At 45.4% G+C, this 22,552-nt stretch overlaps 1 protein-coding gene across 6 annotated transcripts in view; it reads left to right on the plus strand.

Annotated features, from left to right (window-relative positions):
- The first annotated feature begins 6,135 nt into the window (after positions 1-6,135).
- Positions 6,136-22,552, plus strand: part of TFAP2B (transcription factor AP-2 beta) — a 29,328-nt gene continuing 12,911 nt past the window's right edge. For 2 of the 6 annotated variants that reach the window (XR_012501161.1, XM_074348882.1), the window contains exons 1-4: positions 6,464-7,837; positions 9,616-9,642; positions 10,846-11,304; positions 16,102-16,162. Coding sequence is in view for 5 of the 6 variants with exons in the window: in XM_074348882.1 (XP_074204983.1) it covers positions 7,409-7,837; positions 9,616-9,642; positions 10,846-11,304; positions 16,102-16,162 (976 nt within the window). In the remaining variant the exon portion in view is untranslated. Of the gene's footprint in view, positions 6,370-6,457; positions 7,838-7,917; positions 8,259-9,615; positions 9,643-10,845; positions 11,305-16,101; positions 16,163-22,552 lie in introns of those variants that run through there. The other 4 variants (XM_074348881.1, XM_045509300.2, XM_074348883.1 and 1 more) reach the window with 4 other exon arrangements.

Genomic DNA, 22,552 nt, shown 5'->3' on the forward strand with positions numbered 1-22,552 from the left:
TCATACATGAATATGCATATATTCATTTTCACATTCTTTTTCACCGTAAGCTACTACAAGAAATCGAATATAATTCCCTGCGCTATACAGTGTAAACTTGTTTATCTATTTTATGTATACCAGTCAGTATCTGCAGATCTCAAACTCCCAGTTTATCCCTTCCCATCCCCTTCCTCCCGGTAAACATAGTGTGTTTTCTATGTCTGTGAGTCTGTTTCTGTTTTATAAATAAGTTCATTTGTCTTTTTTTTTTTTTTTAAGATTCCACATATGAGTGGTATCATATGGCACTTTTCTTTCTCTTTCTGGCTGACTTCACTTAGAACGACATTTTCCAGGTCCATCCATGTTGCTGCAAATGGCATTATTTTATTATTTTTTATTGTTGAGTGGTATTCCATTGTATAAATATACCATAAGTTCTTTATCCAGGCATCAGTCGATGGGCATTTAGATTGTTTCCATGTCTTGCCTATTGTAAATAGTGCTGCTATGAACATTGAGGTGCAGGTGTGTTTTTGAATTAAGGTTCCCTCTGGATATATGCCCATGAGTGGGATTGCTGGATCATGTGGTAAGTCTATGTTTAGTCTTTTGAGGAATCTCCATACTGTTTTCCACGATGGCTGCACCAAATCCCCCAACTGTATTCTTACCCTTTCATTGTTTGCTGTCTTCTAAGCTGGTGTGCCTAAAAATATTTTTGTGTGTGATTAGTATTTATCAAAAGATTGGGGTCAGTTCTATTAAACTCTCCCACAGAGGGTCCCAGAGAGCTGAGATTTTGCTGTAACCTGTTCAGAAAGACTTTCATTTTAAACTTTCCATTAATTACCATTTTGCTTTTATGTATCTCATAAAGTCCATTTCTAAGGAGAAAACCCTAAGATATCACCCGGTAAATCGCCTCATTTTACAGATGAGAAAAACTGAGACTTGGGAAAGTCAAAGGACTTGCCCAAGAAAACACAGCTCGGTGAAAGAACAGTCTTACATTAAAGAAGTGACAGGAGTCACAGAATACATATCTTTCTCTATTTTTCTCAAAATGCAGGAATGTGCGTCCTAGGAAGTAGTTTCTGTGTAATGCTAATTTCTCCTCAATGTCCCTTGTACGTGAGAGACACTTCAGCACTGATGTTATACATTGTATGTGTTTATTCATGCTTTAAAGGTTAGATTTCTGCTCTGCATCTTTCCCACATCTTTATTTGCAAATGTTCCTCACAGATAATGCATTGGTCTGTTGGTTGCGTTTTGAAACCAACTTGTTTAGTGTTCTCATCCTTTGAGATTGCTCCTTCATAAAGTAATAATATGGAAAATGTCCACAATGATGGAAGTACCTGACCTCCTGCATTAGTCACGCCAGGGGAGACGTGCAGCGCTCGCATTTTGTATATGCGATGTCCACTGGTATTGGAAACAATTGTTCTGTGGCTGTTTGCACCATTTACTCCAACTGCCCCCCCACCCATCTTCCATTCCTTAATCTCTTTATCTCCAGGAGATAGAAATTCAAAAGCTGTCTCCTCAGCACCTTCATACCCCTACAATTAAACAGAAAAAGGCCGAGGACTTCAGAACATCTAAAATGTATAATAAAATGACTGCTGGTCCCCTCAGTCCAAGAGAAAGTAGGAGTTTCCAGGGTCACAGTGCTTTTCATTCTCACAAGTGATTTTGATGTAAACCTCATTTTGAAAATTCACGATTGTGCCATTGATCAAATATGATGGTTAGAGTAAGAAATGCTACTTCCTTGTCAATGTTTGCCTCAATCTGTATGATTGTGAAGAGTCAATCTAAAGATAATTCCACCCTTGTTTAATTTTTTAAAAACACTTATGCAAACATAGTCCCTTCTATTGTATTTCCTCATACTCAGATCACTGACACCTACCTATGTGGTCGCAAAACCCTATAAATCCAAGGGCAGGTCCTTGATTTGTAGTTTCACATATTCGACAGTAATTTTTCCAAATTGGTGTTAAAACTACATTAATCAAAATTCCCCCCAAAAATATGATCATGAGAAAGCTTTCAGATAGAAACACGGTAGAAAAACAGAGTCAAACTATCACAATAAAAAGTGCAGCTGTCATGTCTTATTAATCAGCTTGGCGGGCGATATTTCTTCTGATGGTTAAGAGGTGGCGGTGGTGTCTGGGTGTGTCAAAGTAAGCCAATACTCCCTTTTCTCTCGTCCTTTACCTGTTTATAAATCCAGGACAAAAGTAACTCCGGAAAAACTTAGTAGTCCAAAAATATGGTCTTCTTCATTTTGGAAGGAGGGAAGGAAAGAAGAAAGGAAGAAGGAAGAGAGACAGCATCATGGCGCTGTAGACAAAGTGCTGAGTATGTACAGAGTCCAGAGACCCAGGTTGGGATTCCCACCTCCACTTTCTAAACAGGAAGTTACCCTCGTCCCCAGCTGATGGAAGCCTTCACTTCCTTGACTCCCAGCTCTGTGTCTTGAGTTGATGATGGGGAATTAAATTGTTTTACAGAGTGACAGAATGGAATAGATTCCTTCACGTGTGTGATTGTGATGAATTCGCACCTGTATTCCCATTTCATAGCTCAGTACATTGGCTATTAAACAGCTTGCATCACTACCCAGAATGAGTAGGGGATCGCGGTCCTGACTTGGCACAGTAATCCTAAATCTTGGTTTTGGGGTTAAAAAAAATGCAGTCTATCAGGCAAGGGAGCTTACGAAGCCTTAAATCACAGATGCCAGGGTGAAGAAGGACGTCTGAGAACGCTGGACGACTCTTAATTCGATTTTTAGAAGAAAGGAGAAATAAGACAGAAGAGTGCTAATAATTGACCTTGGTTTAATATAGTGATATTTTTCAGTGACATTAAAAAAAAAAAAGTGATAAACCTACTCGGGAAGCCGCCAGCAGAGGGCTCCACGCTAGGTGCCTTCGCTTGCATTAGGGGCTCCTACATTGATCAGAAAATATCTCCTCTATCTGAGGCTGAGAAAAGGGGGGGTGTTATTAACTCTCCTCCCTGCTGTTACAAACGGAAATAAATGTAAGTGAGAGGGGAAAATACGAATATAACTACCTGGGATGTCTCCAGAGCGCTTCTACTTAGGCAAGCCTGTGCCAATCCTGAAAAATAAAAACAAAAAACCCCAAGTGGGCATAAGGCAAGACGAAATGAACAATGAAATGATGACCAAAAATGCGTATTTTGCTTGTTTATCTTCCCTCAGAAACCAGAGTTTGTTTTACCTTTGCCTTTGCTTTGTTTTGCATTTGTTGAGCCCTTGCGGGACTCTTTTCCTCCATTATGTGATTGGAGGTTAAAGTGAAATGCAAAGGAAAGTTAAGAGAGGAGAAGCTGGCTCGTATCAGGAATTTTTTCTTAGTAGAGAACGAGCTTTTATTTGTACCTTTTTTGAGGCGTTTGAACTTTCTAGATGTTGAAGCAATAGTTTCTAAAATTAGTATCTGTAATAAGAACTGAACTTTTAAAATGCTGTTAGCAATAACAGGTTTTCAAGAACCGAAAGAAATCGCTGGGAAAAAAAAAAGAAAGAAAGAAATCCGAGCGGCCGTGCACGATTTGCTTACACAAAATCCCAACAGAGGGCGCTGTTGCCCGTTCAATGACTTACGGACGGCTTCCTAAGAAAGATTTCCCTTGCAGTTTCTAGGATTTTTAAACATAATGCCCACGTTGAAAAATGGACTCGGATCTTAATTATAGTTGTGTATTTCTTTGGGTATCTCTTTATATATGGGTATGGGTGTATATATTTTAAAATTTAGTCTTCATTCTTAATAAACCAGATTTGCTACTTTTCAGTTTTTCTGAAGAATTTACATAATTTGTAACCAAACATTTCAAGATGTTTCTAATTTTAAAAAAATCTAACTTTAGCATAAAGTAAAATTACATATGTAAAATTTGAAATTATATATATATATAAGGCTATATAAAATAGTTACACTAACAACGTCGTATATGCCATAGTTTTATATATAAAAATATCCCTCTAGGATTTTTTATTTGTTTCAAGATTTAGAGTTTGTTTATTTTAGGGTAAGCAATGATATACCAAAAAGAGATGGAAAAGGTATTAAAAGCATTTGGAGAGAAAAACAAGATTGTTTAAAGTGCTTTTTTATTTGGGCTGGAATGATCTTTAGGTAAAAAAGATAAAAGGAGTTACTGATTTCAAAGGGAAAAGACAGTTATTCCCATTAATAAATTTTTGTCTAGGAAATCTGAATTTCCAAGTCTATATTTATCTTGCCAAATATTGATCTGGAGCTGATGTTAGTTCTGGAAAGGGTAGAAGGGGAAGGTGGAAGCCCTTTCAAGTCCCACTACACACAAAATTAGGAAGAAAGCCGTCCCATGTCCAGACTAGCTCTGGGGGCAAGGAAGGAAATCTTCGCTCAGATTTCTAGTAGAAAATCCGTACAGATTTTGTATAATTTAAGCTGTTAATATTTAAGTAGAGGAAAGGAGAAAGGAAGGAAGAAAGGGTGGAAGGAAGGAAGGAGGGAGGGAGGAAAACAGGATGGAGGGGGAAAAGGAAGGAGGGCACAGAGAGGGAGGGAAAGGCAAAACAGAAAAATTAAACTGGAAATGAAGAAAGGTTATTTCTGAAGTTCCTTCTGAAGCATCTTCGTGTTCCTTTCATTTGACTTATCTTTAAAAAAATTAAATTAAAAAATCTGCGAAATTGTTCATTCTGCAAGATATGAAGCGGCTCCCTGGGTTTTATCGGATCGATATCCACCGCGGTTGTCCAGAGCCCTCTGCTCCGAGAGGAGCGTCCGTCTCGGCTCCCACGGCAGCGCTCAGCAGTCCTGAGATTTACAGACAATCGCTCTTTGCAGATTCACTCTTATCAGGTTTAATAACTTCCACCCCAAATTGCCCTGGTCCCTCCTCATTCCCTCCTGTCATTTATTTTCTGCCCCAGGGGCAGACAGCCTGCACTGGACTTCCCTTCTGGCTGTGGGGATCCTTCCGCACCCTGGATGGGGGTAGAAAAACAGAGGGGGTGGGAAAGAGGGCGATGAGGTGAGTGTTCACTTCGTGGTGAAATTCCGAACCCCTGTGCCTTGAAGGGCGCCCATTTTCGAGGTTTGGTTAACTTTGTTCTTGTTGATGTTTATGTTTTCCTTGGGGGAGAAACAAACTATACAAATCACCTTATTAAGAAAAAAATACACTCAAAACAAACAAAGCACGCATCCTAAAATGTTTTTCACTAGCTCCTTGAAAAACATTCTGCTTAAATCTTCCAAAGGTTCAGGTGACCACTTCTTATAGTCTCCAGGATTAAAACCACTTTAAAGTCATAGACAACAGATGCAAATATAAAATGTCCCGGGCTTCTCCAAAGAAACCTCCAAATTAACATTGTGTAATTGTGCACGTATGTAGCTTCCAATATCTGAAAAAATTAAAAAAAAAAAACAACTTCATAAAATGGAACGCCAGCCAAAGAAAGAATGGCACATGGAATCTGTTGAAAATACATCCAAACAACCCTTAAAATGAGAAATGGTACAGACTGAGATGCTGATTCACTACTTAAGTTTTCAGATGTGTTGGGCAGAATGACCAGAAAATTTTAGAAATATTCACTGTGGTGAGCTGGCTTTTTTGTTCTACAGGGACTGAGGTACAGTTGAAAAAAAGAAAAAGTTGTGTAGCCATCAACACAGAGAGATCACCCTTAAAAATCCCCAAATCCAGTTTTCAAAACCCTCCTGCTGAACACACAAGATTAGGAGCTTTTGTGTTTAAACATCTCAGAAATGGTCCCCCTCTTTAAAATCTACATAGAAAATGGGGGGGGGGCTATTGGCTCCCTAGTTTCTCATTAGGAATTGTAAAGACTTTAGTCCATGGCTACAATGATTCATCATTTTCAATATAGAGGCTTTTAAACGTGTGTATTTATATTAATCACGGTGAACTCTCTCTCCTTTAAATGCATGTTTAGAGTCTGTCGACTCCTGCGTGACCCAAGGGTGCTTATATAACTAAATGTGGGTGTCTGGGGGTAAATACGTGTTTATGATTTTTATAATATATATGTCTGTGGGTTGCATCTAACTCCTGTGCGTGTAATAATGTTTTTATCTCAGCTGAGGCTTCCTTCTCCAGCCTATTGTCTGAGACAACAGATATAAGTTGCGATGGGAGAGGAGCGTCGGATTTGGTGTGTATCCCCCATTTCCAATTATAGATGGATCATTACAGACAGCGGAGTCCTGAGAAGCCAGACATCTGCTCCTCACATGAATGCACTCACCTCCTAGAGACCAGGCTGCCATCATGCTCTGGAAGCTAGTGGAGAATGTCAAGTACGAAGATATCTATGAGGTGAGCCGACACCCCCAGATGCATCTTAGAGCTTTGCAGATAGAGAATTTGAGCTTCTCGACACCCCAACTGATAGAGATTTTTAAGCTATTTGCTCGTAGATTTCCGGTCGGTTTTTCTCAGCGTTCTCTAACTTTTAGGGAAGCTGGCTTGGGGACACTTCGCTGTTCTGAAAAAAGGACTTTAAGGTGGAAATCTGACTACTTTAACTTAGGAGATTTCTCTCTCTCTCTCTCTCTCTCTCTTTGTATTCTTTTATTTTCCTTTCTCTCTTCCTCGCACTCCACCCCCCCCAACCTTTGGGCTCTGATGGGGGACGTGGTGCTACTGAATGTGGGCAGACAAAATAGAGGCAGAAAGACAGAGACTCTCCTCGTTTTGAGTGTGGGAGAGAATTAGGTTTTCAGGCCTCATTCGTAACAGACTCAGGCTCTTAATTTTTATTTTCAATAAAATTTCGGAAATCGATAACAAACGGATCCAAGTAGAGGACGGAAAATTAGAAGGAAGGAGGTCAACAGATAGACGGACCGATGGATAAGATGGATGTAGAGAAAGCGGGAAACAAGGAGCCATAGCGGACAACTTTTTTAATTTCCTTTTTTTCTCATGTTTTGCTTCTTTGAGGGTCGGTGTGTCCAAACCGCCCCACGTTTTGGCCTTTTTTAACGAAATTTTCTGCCTGGGTTAAGCGCGTGGGGTTCTTTAGCGCTGAGGCCAGTGAGACTGTCCCTCGGGTGGAGATGCTGCCGGCAGCCCGGCGGGCGCCTGCCTCCCCGCGGGCCGGACGCGCCGGCCGTGCGCTCCGGTCTCGGGCGCCGACGGAGCGAAGGGGCGACGGGGCTGCGCGCGGGGCGGGAGGCCGGGCGGGGAGGGGACGGCGGCCGAGGCCGGCGGACCTTGGCTCCGAGCGCATGGGCCTGGGAGCCCCCGAACTAGGTGTAAGGGGAAGGGAAAAGCCTGGACTCCAAGGAGACGTCGAGGGAGGGAAGCGAGAAAAAATAGCGTGGAAGAAGGCGAGGGGAAAGGGGCAGATGAGATGGGGAGACGGGAGGCGGGAGCCGGCGAGCGGGTGGTGGACGGAGATCGTGAGGAGAGGAAGTCGGGGAGGGGAGGGGGCCTGGAAGCTGAGCCCCGGGCGACGCGCGCGGGCGGCGCTTGGTCGGACGAAGCGGTCCTGGTGGGACGTGCAGAGGCTCCCCAAGCCGCGGGGGACACGCCACCCGGCCGCTCCGGGACGATTCGGGGAAGCCGGGCGGGGAGCCGCCTTGAGGAAGCTGGGAATGGGCCACGCGCGGGAGCGGCCCGCCAGCTTCTCCCGACCCCGCCGGCCCGGCCCCGCGACCCGGATCACGGCTCCGAGGGGCCCGCGCGCGCCCCGCTGCCGCCGGGCGGTGTCTGCACGCGGAGCCCGGCGCCGGCGCCCGGAGCCTCCCAGCTCTGCCCAGCCCTGAATCAGGATTTTGGGGTGTGTGTGTGTATGTGTGTGTGTGTATGTGTGTGTGTGTGACAGAGAGAGAGAGAGAGAGAGAGAGAGAGAGAGAGAGAGAGAGAGAGAGAGAGAGAGAGAGAGAGAGAGAGAGAGAGAGAGAGAGAGAGAGAGAGAGAGAGAGAGGAGATCCGTCTTTCTGAGGAATGATGACTGGGGTTTTCCTCTCCTCTTTGTGGTTGTGTATTGACTGTAACGGGGAGCCGCGCCTCTGCCTGGTGGGATTTGTTTCGGTTCGGCCTCCTTTTCTTTCTTTAGCAGGAGGGATAATGGTCAAGTCGAAAGCGCTAGAACTCCTAAAAAATGTGAGCGCCTGAAGTGGGCTTGGCACGGGCGGGGATGCGGCCACGGTGTAAATAGCTCCGGGTAGGCACAGAGGGACTCCAGCGGATTCCGAAAAGTAAGCAGCACGAAACTCGTGCTAAGAGTCTGAAAAGTAGACTGGCTAAATGGAAAAGGAGGGAGGGAGAGGAGAAAGCAGAGGGGGAAGGAGGGAGGGAGGGAGAGGGAGGGGTGGAGTGGAAGAGGGGAAGAGGGGAAGAGGAGAGAATAAAGAGGGAGGGAGAGAGGATGGAGAGAGAGGGAGAGACAGAATATTGCAGGTATTCCTATCTGCCTAATTTTTCTACTCAAAACTATAGGAGAAACCGAAGCCCAGTGGAAGGAGCCTATTTAAGTCGGGAGGAAGGTTGAACTTTAACAGAAATGGCAGTCAGGCCAGTTGAACGGGTTCCTGAAACATCCAAAAAGGTTTTCTGTTGCCCCAGGTTTTGCCGGGAAAGGATAAGTTTAGTGTACTTCAAGATTGTTTGCATGTATTTTAAATTGAAGTGAAAATCACGGGCTGCACGCGCACTAAAGAGGGAAAGGCTGCACAAGGCAGGGAAAGCCCCCATCTCGCCTCGGTCCTTTAATACATAAGCATAATCTCCAGTATGCGTGAAAGTCGGCCAACGTCACTGTAAACAACTGGGCCCACCGGTTTACTCTGCTCTCCCCTCCAAAGGGTGAGGCAACGCCTTTTTAAATTTTTTTATTAGTATTATTTTTAATCTGCACACGAAGCACGCAGGGCGATCAAGTCTTCCCATTAGGCAAGTCCCTCTCCAGGAGCAAGGACACCTACGTTGCGCACAAGCCCCCAGCGATGCTCTCTCCCTCGCCGCCTGGTCCCAGGGAGCAGGGGCTGCTTTACGCGCGTCCCCGGCTCAGTTAATTGAAGTTCTGCCTCTTTCCTGCTGAACTTTTTCCCCGGTCTGCCTTTGCCAGCCCCCTCGTCTGATTACATCTAGTAATTCTCCACTGAATGAACGTCATTTACAATAGTAGGGGAGCTCTGCGCCCGCTGCTGCTTCACGCTCCATTTGTCCTCCATTCTCCCTTTAAAGTACTCGTGTAATATTAATAGTCATGAATATCAATTATTATGAGGCGGTGTAGGCAAGCGGAGGGAGGAAGGGGCGCCCGAGCAGTCTGAGCCCAGCTTCGGGCGGAAGAGGACTGCCTCTGCAGCCTCGGAGAACCGCCGAAGAGAAAAAGGCCGAAAAGACAGCAAGAGACCGATGAACAGCTCTGTCTGTGTGTGACAGGCGTCGGCAATCTTGTTGGGGGGGGGTGTAATTTTTTTTTTTTTGATGGCTTGTCCTGGAAACACCTCAAGCTCGGCTCCTGTGTCCAGCCCGTTTCTCTGCTGGACTCCTTGATTTTTTTTTAATCATTGTTTGATTTTTGAGCAGTAACCAGGCTTTTTTTTCCAGATGTTAGTCCACACCTATTCATCCATGGTGAGTTTGGATTCACGTTGTACCAGAATTGCATGCTCCCTCCTCTCACCGTCTCTCTGTCTCTGTCTCTGCGTGTGCGTCTCACTCTCCCGTCTCTGTCTTCCTTCGAGCGCCTTTGGCTTGGTAATTTAGCACCATAATTGGACGAGGCTGCAGCTGCTTCTCTGCATTGTGTGTTTGTCTGAGCTCCATGAGTCAGCTGGGGAGGTGGAAGGGGAAGGCCAAAGAAGAAAACTTTTTATTTGCCACCGCAGTTTGGAAATTTAGGTGACTATTTCTCCAAAAAGAACCATGGGGACTTTACTGTGGCATTTCTACAGAGGAGAGGAAGAAACAAGCCCCCCCCCCCAACACACCTCCCCCTTCTCCTTTCACTTAGTTTAGCACTCCCGTTAGGACCAACAATAAGTTGTCTGGGCCTTTTGGGTTTGTTTGTTTTTCTCCTCCCCACCCTAAGTCCTTCATTTTCACACCCTGGAGTTTAACAGTCTTAAATGTGGGAAAGCCACCTTAGAAATCACTCCTGCACACCACAGCTCAACTTAATTTGACAGGGACTCAGGATCTGATTTTGAATGAGATCCATTTCCAGCAAACACTCCATAAAGGATTTCATCCCTGTTGGCGAGGCAGGGGTGCCTGGAAACTCAGATCAGGCAGATTCCTGTATCTCCTGAAATTACCAGGTTGTGTAGGGGCCAGCCCGGCTGGCTTGCCAGGGAGACAGAAGTTGGTTTGGAACAGGAGGAACAACCGGGCAAATAGTATGAAGTTTGATTTGTTATGTTTTGGACCTCTGAAGAGTTAGAAAGAAGTAGTTTAAAACACCCAAAAGAGCAAAATGCCATAGTCAGACTCCTGTATTTTTCATTAAGGAATTTAGACTCTGTCCCCACCCCCACCCCCACCATACACACAACCACTTTGCCCTCACTTTTTTTGCTAGCTTTGCCCCCCTCCCAACAGAAGGCTTAGATGTTGGTTAAGTGGGTAATTCTCCCCCATTTTCCCCCCAAAGCCTCGCGTTTGGAATTGCTGAAATCGCGTACCCTCTGAACAGACTTGGGAGTCCGAGTTTCAGACTCTTGTTCCCCTGTCCCGGGAAAAAGATCCTGAAGCTGGGCTTCTCCATTTGTCGCTTGTATTTTTTCCCCCTCCCTCTCTCTGTCTCTCTCTCTCTCTGTCTCCTGCACTCTCTCCCAGGACCGGCACGATGGCGTCCCGAGTCACAGCTCGAGGCTCTCCCAGCTGGGCTCGGTGTCCCAAGGACCTTACTCGAGCGCCCCGCCGCTGTCCCACACCCCGTCGTCCGACTTCCAGCCACCCTACTTTCCGCCCCCCTACCAGCCGCTCCCCTACCACCAGAGCCAGGACCCCTACTCCCATGTCAACGACCCCTACTCCCTGAACCCCCTGCACCAGCCCCAGCAGCATCCCTGGGGGCAACGGCAGCGGCAAGAAGTGGGTTCAGAAGCCGGCTCTCTCCTGCCCCAGCCTCGGGCCGCCCTGCCCCAGCTCTCGGGCCTCGACCCCCGGAGGGACTACCACTCGGTCCGCCGGCCGGACGTGCTGCTGCATTCGGCGCACCACGGCCTGGACGCGGGCATGGGTGACAGCCTCTCGCTGCACGGCCTCGGCCATCCCGGCATGGAAGACGTCCAGGTAACCGCGCACGCACACACACACACACACTAGACGATACACAAATAACAAATGCCCTGGGAGGGGGGAGGGGTGGGGAGGGGCAGCTCTGTCTCCTTTGGGGGAAGTTGTTCCGGACACAAAACGTGTAACTGTGTGTAGACGTGTATGGCTCTCCAGTGGTGATTTCAGGAGGTCCGATGATGAAAGCTAGAACCACCAGAAATTACATCATGAAGGAAAAAACTACATGAGTGTTTTCCTCGTTTAGGATCGTTGGCATCAAGGCTAGGTGTTTTTGTTTTGCCTGAGCCATCGGACTCCCTCCTGTTCGCTTGTGCTTTGTGTAAGCAAGCTGGCGACTGTCCTCAACCCGCCCCCTCTGCGATTCCCATAGTGAGCCTGGCCCCTGACATGGCAGGTGGGGCCCTGGCTGCCTGGAGGCCGAGGCCTGAGATGCAGCTTGGAGGTGCAGGGTCCTCTATAGAGGTTCCTGATGGCTTTGTAAAGACTTTGTTAGGCATGACAGTGTTGACTGGAAGAAAAACACGTGCTATTTTGTCTAAGCCAGGTCTTACTTTGAATGTCCCATAAGCTATAGACCCCTTTTCCAAAATAATTGAGTTCCAGAGTCATCATCCAAGAAATGGAATATTTCTGGGGAGAGACCCAGAAAGCCACAATTCTGTTTGGGAGTCCATGAGGACATGTACCATTTTAGAGATTCTTTTCACCTTTCGGACCATTAAATGACTGTGGAGCAATATTCTCCACATCCCTCCCTCTGCAGTTGTCTTCCCCCTCCGTTAAATACCTTCCTCTCCCCGGAGTCACCATCCCAGTTGAAGAGGTATCACATGCTTTTTTTTTTTTTTTTTAAACAAAAGGCTCCAAACACTACCGCCCCCCCCCACTATCCCATCTGCACCCTGCACAATGGAGCCTGATTTGGTTGCGAATGCTTGGTTAAACTAAACAAAGAAACATCAAAGAAATGATTTCTAAAAACTGTCCGGGTGATTCTGAGCAGGTCTCCTTTTGCTCCCTGATTTAAATAGTCTCCAGAAAAGATAAATAGGGTTGAAAGGTATTTAATTGACCCTTCGGTCTCATTGGCATGAGTGTATATATTATGCATCATTTTTGACATACCTCTGAAGCAAAAAAAAAGAGAAAGAAATGGGGATGGGAAGGTGTGCATGAGTCCCTCTGCTTCACCTTGCTGAACAAAATGTCTTTAGAACAGTTAAAGTGTGGTGGCAGCGCCACGTCCTGTCTCTCTGTGGTCTCTGATGGTTTACTGCTTTCAAGGAAATTCAGTTATTTAATATTTCCAAAGATTTTGGAATCACCTGAGTTGTGGCTGGATGTACCCACGCTAATAAGAATGGTAGTTTTGTTGATTTAATCGAGCTTAACTGTCCCTGTCTGGGCATACTGCTCATTTCAGAATATCATATGAGAAAGGGAATATTTAATAGTTTTCTTTTTAATGCATTGGGGTAATATGTGTCCGGGGGGGGGGGCAGTTTTAAATTAACCTTTCTGGGTACGGTTCAAAGTGCTAGATAATGAAAGTGCATCAACTCATCACCATGGCTGTTGGCTGTGCTGCACTGGCTCTCAGCGCCACCCTGTAGGCCCAGTGGCTTAGGCGCTGAACCCAGGAATTCTCCTAAAAGAGGGAACAGATTTCTTTGGTTTTAGTTGTGTGTGTGTGTGTTTTTAAGATAGAATTGAGAGGGTTTGGAGTGTTTGGTGAAAGGCAAAGGCCAAGAGAAAAACAGGGCCAGGTCGCTGTGCATTTGGGAGGACGCCCTGGTCAAAGAGACACGCGGCGGCGGAGTTGCAGCCGGAGCTTGGCCCGCGGGGGTGGGGAGAACTCGGAGCAAAGAAGGCGCAGGCCCCGGACCTTCGCCGCTCCCCGCCCGCCCGACCTCCGCCCAGTTCCTCCCTGGAAGCATCCCAGCAGGTCGTCTGGAGAGGTGGGGAGGCCCGCGGGACTTTCTTGGGTCGACCCTCAGTGCAAGGGGTCGCGCGGGATACACCCCGCGCCTGTCCCAGGAGGGGAACCAGAGGGGCAGGAGCGAGCCGTCCCCGCCGGGATGACAGGCCTCCTGAGGCCGGAGTGTTCTTGCTGCGACACGGGGCAGGTGACAAAGAAAGATAGGGGAGGAAGGAGATGGACCTAGGACCAGACCCTCGAATCCAGAGGCTGCGCCTTTTCTGTTCAATCCGGGACTTCCGAGTTAGGATCTGGAGCGCGGGGCCTAAAGTTGCAGGAGACGGTCGGGCTTTCCGCGTTTCCTGCAGCCATGGGATGGGTGGGGTGTAAAAGGGACCAGAGGTGCCACGGCCTGGGCCTCAGTCCCCTGTTCCATCTCAAAGGCCCAGCGTGGGTTCCGGATCCCCTACCCCAACCTACCGCAGACCAGGAGGATCCCAGGGCTCTGCCGGGCGGGAGGGCCTCACAGCCAGGGGGACTCACCTGGCCCAGGGTCGGGAGAGGATGTTGTGTGACCCAGACACACACGCGGGGCCACCGCCCCGACCGTGAGCGAAGAGACAGAGGAGAGCTAATTAACCAAATGCTTCTAATATTTTTTTAAATGAAACTATAAAACCCTGTCAATTTCTATTTCAATTTACTCACAGGGGCTATTAAACCAGCAAATCGCTGTTTGGATTCTGGGTATGCTGCATTTCACCCACTGTGTGTGTGCGTGCGTGTGTATGTGTGTGCGTGCGTGTGTTATGTGTGTGCGTGCGTGTGTGCGGGTGGGGGGGGGCAGTATTAAAAACTCAGAAAAAGCAGCATCAGAAAGAGAGAGATGACACCTAGTTTGAAGTTTGTTCAGTTGCTGTGAATACCTCTTTTCTTCTTCTGATCTTTGCTCTCTAACCTCTCATCACCTCTGCTCCCTAAGAGTACAAACATAAAGATGTTAAGTCAGACCCCTCACACACACACACACACACACACACACACACACACACACACACACACTCTCTCTCAAACACACCCTAGTGTCTTAAAGCAACCCCTGGTATCACTTTTAACTAAAGAAGTCTAGTAATTACGAGTCTGAGTTGTTTTTCTGAGCTTCCGCATGCAGTCCTAATTAAATCTTTACGACCCTCCCTGTGACGATTAAGCGCCAGCATGCTGCGTGAATATCCTGTACAAAAACCCAGCAGGCGGCCGTAATTAGATAGAAAATCAGACAAGAGCCTTCTCATTAACTACCACAACTACCCCACGTCGCTGATGAGGCGTAGATACATATTTACGTACCGACGTGAGGGTGAGGTGTGCGGGCGCACCGGCCCAGCCCGTGAGATCGCGGGGCTGCCCGCCCACAAACACAGGCGAATGTTCTGTCCTGCGTGGACACGTCGCCATTGTAGACACGTGAGCACAGAAAGGCGTGAATCGTGTGTGTGAGCGTGTGTGCGGGCCCGTGTGCATAGTGGGGCCTCTTGGGAGTCCCCGAACAAGTTCCATGATGCTTTTTTTTTTTAAGCTTTATTTTTTACTATTTCTTAAGATGTAGATGGCATGTTGGAACATGGAAAATGGTTCTTAGGGAGAATCACAATTTTCCTCATCTTTCTGAGAACAGAAGAGTGACTATTAAAAACGAAAAGAAACAAATTAACATGCCCCCTCCGTGGTTAGATCATCTCATTTCTAAGGTGCTGCTTGTTTGGGGTAGGCAGTCTTCCTTGTGATGAACACACGCCCTGTCTGGGGATGCAGTATGAGTGGGTGGGAGGCGCTGTCTAAACACGACCTCCCTCTCAAGCCCTTTGCTTTTTACTCCTCTGTAGAGTGGGTGACAGATTGGTCCAAAGTTAGGTTTCTTAGGATCAAGAAAAGCAGCCATCAGATTGCAGAGAGGTCTAGCATTTATTTTCACTGGGGAGTAGGGGGAGGGAGTCCACTGATTTTGGATGTCCTGGGGTGCACAGCCAGAACTCTGTTCTCGGGCATCCTGGCAGTAAGAATCTCATTCCAACAGCTATAGCCCCTCAGCAGTGCCGCCAACACCTAGGGTAGAAACGTTCCTTCTCTGGGATGATATTGTGGCAATGGGAGGTGAATGCTTTTTGCCATTACCTAGGAACTGACTGGGAGGATCCTCTGTGTGTGTTGGTGTGTCTGTAGTCACTGCCTCCCTAACAGGTGTGCTTCTTGCTAGGTGGCAGCGGGAGCAGGGTTGGGAGGAGGTACGTTGTGCAGGGGTTGTCTGAGGGGTTGTCCTACAGCAGGAGGCTCAGAGCACAGGGATGTGCGGTCCTGACAGCCTGCAGACGTGTTCCTATGTGTTGCTGTTTGCATTCCATTCCAAATTGCTCAGACTTTAATTAAAATCCTATAATGTAAACTATTATGTATTTTTAAAATGACTCTGGGGTTAAGATGCACTGGGATAGAATAGAAAACAGAAATTGCTCTTACTAATATTGGTGAAAATCTTTCAGCTGTTGCCAAATTTTCACTATTCATAAGAGCAAATAATATAAAAGTTTCAGTGTCTACATAATATCTGTGTTTAATATAATAACTAAGCCAATCCTGCATCCCAGACGTCTCTCACAGTTTCCCTTTTTCCTCTTCTTCCATTGGAAGAATTTATAATTTGGGTGAATTTCATTTCTGTGTCCATTTGGAGGTAATAATGATACTAATAAAACCTCCCTTTGTGAATTAATATAAATGGAAATAACAGAAACTCCAGTTTGGAATGACATGATTTATGTGTGCGCTTCTTTAATATCCAGTCGATTTGAATAGTGATGTTTTTATATTCACAGTCAGTTGAAGATGCCAATAACAGCGGCATGAATCTATTGGACCAGTCTGTCATAAAAAAAGGTATGGATTCTTTCCTCCCAAAAGTAAGCAAAGTTTTCCTGTGCATTCATGTCTTTACGATGAGTTTTCACTTTTGAAGGAAGGATTTCATTATTTTATGAGATGCCAGTGCTTGTTCACAATTAAGGGACAGTGGCTATCTGGATGAAGACATGTTGGGAAGAAGGAAATGGGGTAGGGGGACCGCAGGCAGAAACCCGGATGAGAGAGATGGAGGGACAGAGGCTAGAGCCGTTTTTTCCATGGTACATTCGGTAACAATTCTAGATATATCTCACATAATTGAACTATCACCGTGTGTGGAACTGGCTGGGAAACACTGCCTGCAAAAATCTGCGATTAATTATTTCATTGATAACTGGAGTTTGTTGAGTGAAACCCTGTGTCATTGGGGCAGCTCCTTCTCTCCTTGTTTTTGTATTTGGGTTTTGGGTGGTAATTTTCTTCCCAGTTCTCTATGTTTTATGAGTTGTTTCTTCTATTTTTTTTTTAATTGTGCCAAATGTGTCGCTAACTATGCTCTTCCTAAGAAGCAGAGCCGGCCTCTGCACATTTCTCAATCTTCCTACATACGCATTCATGATTTAGTGTGACTGTGGAATCACCCCATACTGTTAAAGGGCATGTGATATTAACAAATGTTTGCAGTCTCTTGTACAGCTGTAAGCAAAATAATTAACTAATTAAACTAATTAAATGTAATTACAATAACTCATTTCGGGCGTATTGCAGCTGCTTAATTCTTCCCCCCCTTCTCTGACAGTCACTGAGAGGATGCCTGGCGATTAGTGTGGCTGCCGAAAGGCCCGAATGTCACTCGCATGCCACAAATTTAGGAGCTTGAATGTGTAAACAGTGCAATCTTTAATTATCGCAGGAACCGGTGTCTGGAGATAGTTTTAACTACTGTTAACCCTTTCTTATCAGTGCTGGAGAAGGCCTGTCCTTCAGTGTGGTGTCATCAATCCCTAGCTGCAGTCACTTAGGATTCATTTAAGCCAGATAACACTGACAAAAACAATGAAGAGAAAAAAGATGCTTTGGAAAGTAATGTAGAGTCAAGCCGGTGGAGTAGGAGGGCTGTGGAGTGAGGATTCCAAACGGGGCGAAATGTTCTGGATGTTCTTCTCTTACAGAGGCAGGAAAAGTTGCTTTGAGAGGTGGCAGGTGGGAGGGGGGAAGCTGGACTTGAAATGAGGCCATTTGGCATCCCAAAGAAGAATAGCAAGGTTTGGGGCAAAACGATTTATTTTAAGTGTTGTTCCAAATGTCTCTCCGGCTCTTCTTTAGATAGTATCGGTTTGGTTTTGCATGTCCAGGGTTCGGGTTTGCTAGGACACCTGGTCTCCTGCTTTGATTTGCAACTGTGCTGACAGCTAACTTTCACCATTTCCTCCTGGATCTTCTCTTCTGGTTAATTGCGGGTTGATGGGGAGGGGCGGGGTGTGGGGGAGGTAAGAGCCGCACTTCCTCATTGGTTTTTTTTGTTGTTGTTGTTTCTCTTCTGTTTTAGTTCCCCGTCCCTTTTCATGGAAAGCTAGAACCCCTTAGTTCAGGGTTCCGTATCCTAGGAACAGCATTTGGGCCACGGTGGGGCATGCCCAATGGATGACCAATCAGAGAAGTTATTAATAGCCAGGCCAATAAAAATATTTGGAACTTAGCTTGCCTAACAAAACGGAGCTGAAAATATTTGTAGATGTGGGGAGGGGGGCTTCTGTTTCAGGGCTTCTATATATTTGTCAGTGAAATGTGAATACTTACGTATGTGGGTATCGCCAGGAATAAGAAAAGGAGACCACTGACTCACATTGCTGGTTCTGTTTTGGAAATGTGGGGTACTTTTAATGGCCCCAACACCTCCCTTTTTTTTTTTTTCAAATGAGCAGCTTGAAACATCTAAGTGGCACCCCAGTTGCGTTATTGATTTAGGGAGCATGGTATAAATATGAAGTGTTAGGTCAACTCTGTTATTTAATATTTCAGGTATTTGCTGTATCACATGAAGAAAAGACCCTAATATCATATTTTTATCTTTAGAGAGCCATGGGCGAAAGAGGAATAAGTGGTTGATTTACTTTTCTAGATCTCTATGAACCACTTAAAATAAGGTTATGTGTTCATTAGCTCCTTCCCTGCCCTCTGGTCTCCCCTCTTTGCCCCTCCCCCACGCTTATGAGGGATGACTCCAAGAGATTAATTTCATAAAAGAGGAGGTGAGAATGTTTTCTGAACTAAATATTCTGAATTTCAACACCTGGCAAAGGGACTCGGTTGCTTTATTTTCTATTGGGCTTTTAGAGAGATTTTTAAAACTCTGCCTTGTTAATAAAAACAGCAACTGGCCCAGGTTCAGATGTCTGTGCCTCTGTGTGTATTGAAGCCAGAAGACTTAACACATAAAGGATCTATGTCTCTCTGTCTGTCTGTCTCTCTCTCTAATTATGGAAAGTCTCCCTCCTAAAAGTTAACCAGTCCAATTTTTCACCAGTGTTGATATCACCCCCATAGGTTATAGGCTAGCTCTCTTGTTGTATTTGCTATCTGGGCTTAGCTGACATTTCTGAAGTAATTTAGTTAAGAGGAAATGAGTTGTTCCCAGTAGAGAGAGCAAACGAGTGGAGTGAAGGTAGCCAGCGTGATAAATGGCTCTTTCATTTGAAGATCTCCAGAGCTCGTTTACGGCTAATTTTCTGTATTGGCCCCCTTTGAGCTATTAATGCAATCGGCAGGGACCGTGGCCCCTCTCTTCTTAGCTGCCCCATTAGAGCTCCCATTAAGCCAGCGAGTCTCGACTCCATGGCAGGGGTAGGGGGAGTAATGAAAGGTGCTTTTTAAACTCTCCTAATCTAAACCGGCAGAGGGTGGTTAATACGATTTGAAGGGGGCTGGTCAATGAGCAATCAATAAAGTAATAATGAGAAGGATTCGGTACATTAACAGTCTAAAAATCCAACGAGACATTAAAAAATCATTCTTAACTCTCAGTTCCATTAAGATTAGGAATCTGGGCCGGGAAGGGGGCGGGGGGGGGGCGGTGGTACCCAGCTAACATAAATGATCTTTGCCACCATCCTAAAGCCTAACCTAAAGAAGGCTCACCTAGGCTTTGAGAAAAAGTTTTCAGTGCCATCAGAGGCCAAGATGCAATCGGCTTGACACCTTAGACAGCAGAAAAGATGCTGAGATTTCTTGGAAAGGCTAGCGTGGCTGGAGTCCAAGGTCCAAATGTTGTGACTGTGGGGCATTTTCATTGGTCTTAGGGATATCCTGTTTGGTTAGTTTTAATTCAACCTCCGTTCTCTTCCACTTTTTTTCCTCGTTAGTTCTGGCCCCTTCCCCACATAAACACTTGGATTGGTGTGGATTTTCTTTGGGTGGGTCAGGGGACTACAGAAATTGCCAATTTCAATTCCAAGGGGTTCTGTTGGGATTCCTCCTTCTGATCTAGGAGGTCAAAAGAACCCAGAGTCTGTCGGAGCCTCTGAGAGGGTGTATGTTTCCTCTTAAAGGGAAGGGTTCACATTTCCAGAGCTGACTTGGATCCCAATCGGTATTTATTCAAGTAGAGCCTCTCAGCTATGGTCCAGCCACCCAAGGAGTAATCAGAGTTCACAGAATTTTAAAGCTGGAAAAGTTAGACACTCTTCTCCAACTCCCGTTCTCCCATCTCCCCACCCACCCCGCGTGGAAGCTGAGACAGAGGGAAAATAAATGACTTCCTCAAGGTCTCAATCACTGAGTAAGTGATGGGACCAAACTCAGTTTCAGCCTCTTAGACTTTGCCCCTAAAGGATGCCAACCCTGGATGTTTGTAGTTTTTTTTTGGGGGGGGGGTTTCTTTTTTATGTTCCAGCTTCCTTTGTGGGAATTCTCTTATTTTCCTTTCCAGGATTTCAATGCTCACGTTTATATGCACAGGATCTTATATCCATGCAGAATAACATTTAGCCCTCAGGTGGAGAAGAAACAAAGCAAGTATGGGAACAGGGGTGATCTGCTGGTGAGGAGTAATTATTTCAAGCAACGCTCAACCTCCTGTAGCTTCCCGGTGTCATTTACATATTTAAGTCTGAGTACTTTTAAGTCCCAGGGACTTAACCTTTAATCTATCAGATGGGTTCATTTCTTCCTTCTCCTTCACCAGCAGATCAGACCCGCAGAGGATGTGCCTCTAGTCAAACACCAAGATCTCAAAGTTATGATTTCACAATTAAGCTTAAAGAGGACAGATTAAGAGCTAGCCTGTTAACACTGTGGCTCTATGTAGTCCACTAATGAATAAGATTTTCTCCAGTTTTCCTCGCTCTCTTAAATAAAACTCTAGTCACTATAATGAAACATTAATTGGCTTTTAAATCTTTTTTTTTCTTCTCCCCCACATATAATTCCAGTAAAAAGGGAGGGGAACAAGTTTTGTGGGTGTTCCATCCAGAAGTTGGCCATTGACAGGGGGTATAGCTCAGTGGCAGAGTGACTGCTTAGCATGCCTGAGGTCCTGTGTTCAATCTCCAGTACCTCCATTAACCAAAAAAAAAAAAAAAAAAAAAAAAAAAAAGAAAGAAAGAAAGAAAGAAAAGTCAAGGCACACACAGAAGTTGGCCACACTATCCAATTGAGAACTGAAGAGAAAAAAAAAAAACAACCCAGTTTTAATGTATGCACAGAAAATTGTAAACATGTAAAGAACTGAAAGCTTCCCGCTGAGTTTTGCTATGCTCCATTTCCTTACCATTTCCTGCTGTCGCTTTAAACCTATCTTAGTCATCTCTGGGTTCCGTGAGCAGGCGCAGCGCGCTCATAATTACTAACAAATCAACCGGGCCCTGTTGCTCCCTGGGTTTATTGATAAGCTGGAGGAAAGCAGAAGGGAAAAGACAAAGAGAATAAAATATGGGGTTAATCAGCTGAGGAAAGCAGGTGTGAGGGTGGAGGGGAAGGAGATGCTAACAGTTCGACGGACTTAGAAGAGAGTCAGAGAGTCGGGCCAAGGAGTTTGGGAGTCCAGTCTAGGGGACCAATACAAAGGCCAGAGTGGGACAGAGGTTGAGAACCTGAGTGGAGGGTGCGAACAAGATTGATACTTCAGTTCGAAAATGGAAATATAATCTAAAACGTGTCTGCACAAACAGTCTTCATATCTGGTAGGGTAAAAAAGCACCTCCCTCCTCCTTTTCCTTGGGACAGCGGAACTGGGAAGCTGACGGGGTTGGTGGTAGTTTGGCGACAATGCGTATGCAAAAAGGTGCAGCCCGCGGGAGGGAGTGATAAACCTTCCCCAGAGGAGATAGCTCTTGTCAGGGAAATCAGGCAATTAACAATAGTGAAATTAGAGGGCAGGTTATATACAGTGTCCCTAAAGGTCTGGCTTTTCAGGAGATCTGGCGCCTGGGACTGTGGAAAGCAGGAAAAATTCCAGTTCTCAGGAGATGTTCAGTTATCCAGCATGGGAAATAGGAACTGACCTTACTATTTTCAGCTCAGTGGCTTTTTTTTTCTGTAAAAATATTCTTTCTAACTAGTATTTAAATAATAAAATGTGGCTGACTATCAAAGATGAGATTTTTATATAATTTATTTCTATAGTTTCTACCATGTTAAAACTACAAAGGGCCAGCTATATTTTGGGGAAAAATTTTTCCAAGGTTATCGATTACCAGTTCCCATGATCATCAATTAATTTGTTTATACTGCTTGAACATGAATCTGAAATACAGAAATCAGGACTGCAGTGAAAAAAATAAGATATGTTAAAATAGATGTGGATATTGTGTAAGAGGATTAAATGACAGGGTGTTACCACCCCAATCACTGTTTTTAGGTGACTTTAAATCTGTATTTTACTCAAATTTGATTAATCCTCACACTGTGAATCTGCATTGGTTCACTCTCAAATGGGAAATATTTCACTGATGAGAATATGATGAGAATCAGAAAGAAGTCTCCCTCTGTAACACCCCCTGGCCCATCATCATCACGACCATGTAGAAGGTCCACTCTGTTATCTAACATCATTCCTCTGCCCTGGGACAGACTCTGCAGACAGATCCAGAAATCCTCAAATGTCTATTAAGAAGTAGAAAAAGGGAATGGAATGTCCAGTCTCCCCATCCACTTCCCTCAGAAAGCCCTTTCCACAGGTGTTTGTAAAGGGACAAATGCAATTCATAGTAAATAAAAGATTTGGGAACCTACCTGGCTTTTAGGAGTCTCTAAACAATCATGGAGGCCTGAATGCTGGAATCTGTGATAAAGAGAATAGGCTGTTTCGGAAACACTCAGGGCGGTTAGTCTGTTCTAGACAAGGGGGGTTATATAACTTGTTTGATGTATAGGGTTCTAGGCGCCAGATGGTAGAAAGAGCACATCTTTCTCTTCCCAGGATTATAG

This window comes from Camelus bactrianus, chromosome 20, assembly GCF_048773025.1.
Source record: "Camelus bactrianus isolate YW-2024 breed Bactrian camel chromosome 20, ASM4877302v1, whole genome shotgun sequence".
In the NCBI taxonomy this organism is placed as follows: domain Eukaryota; kingdom Metazoa; phylum Chordata; class Mammalia; order Artiodactyla; family Camelidae; genus Camelus; species Camelus bactrianus.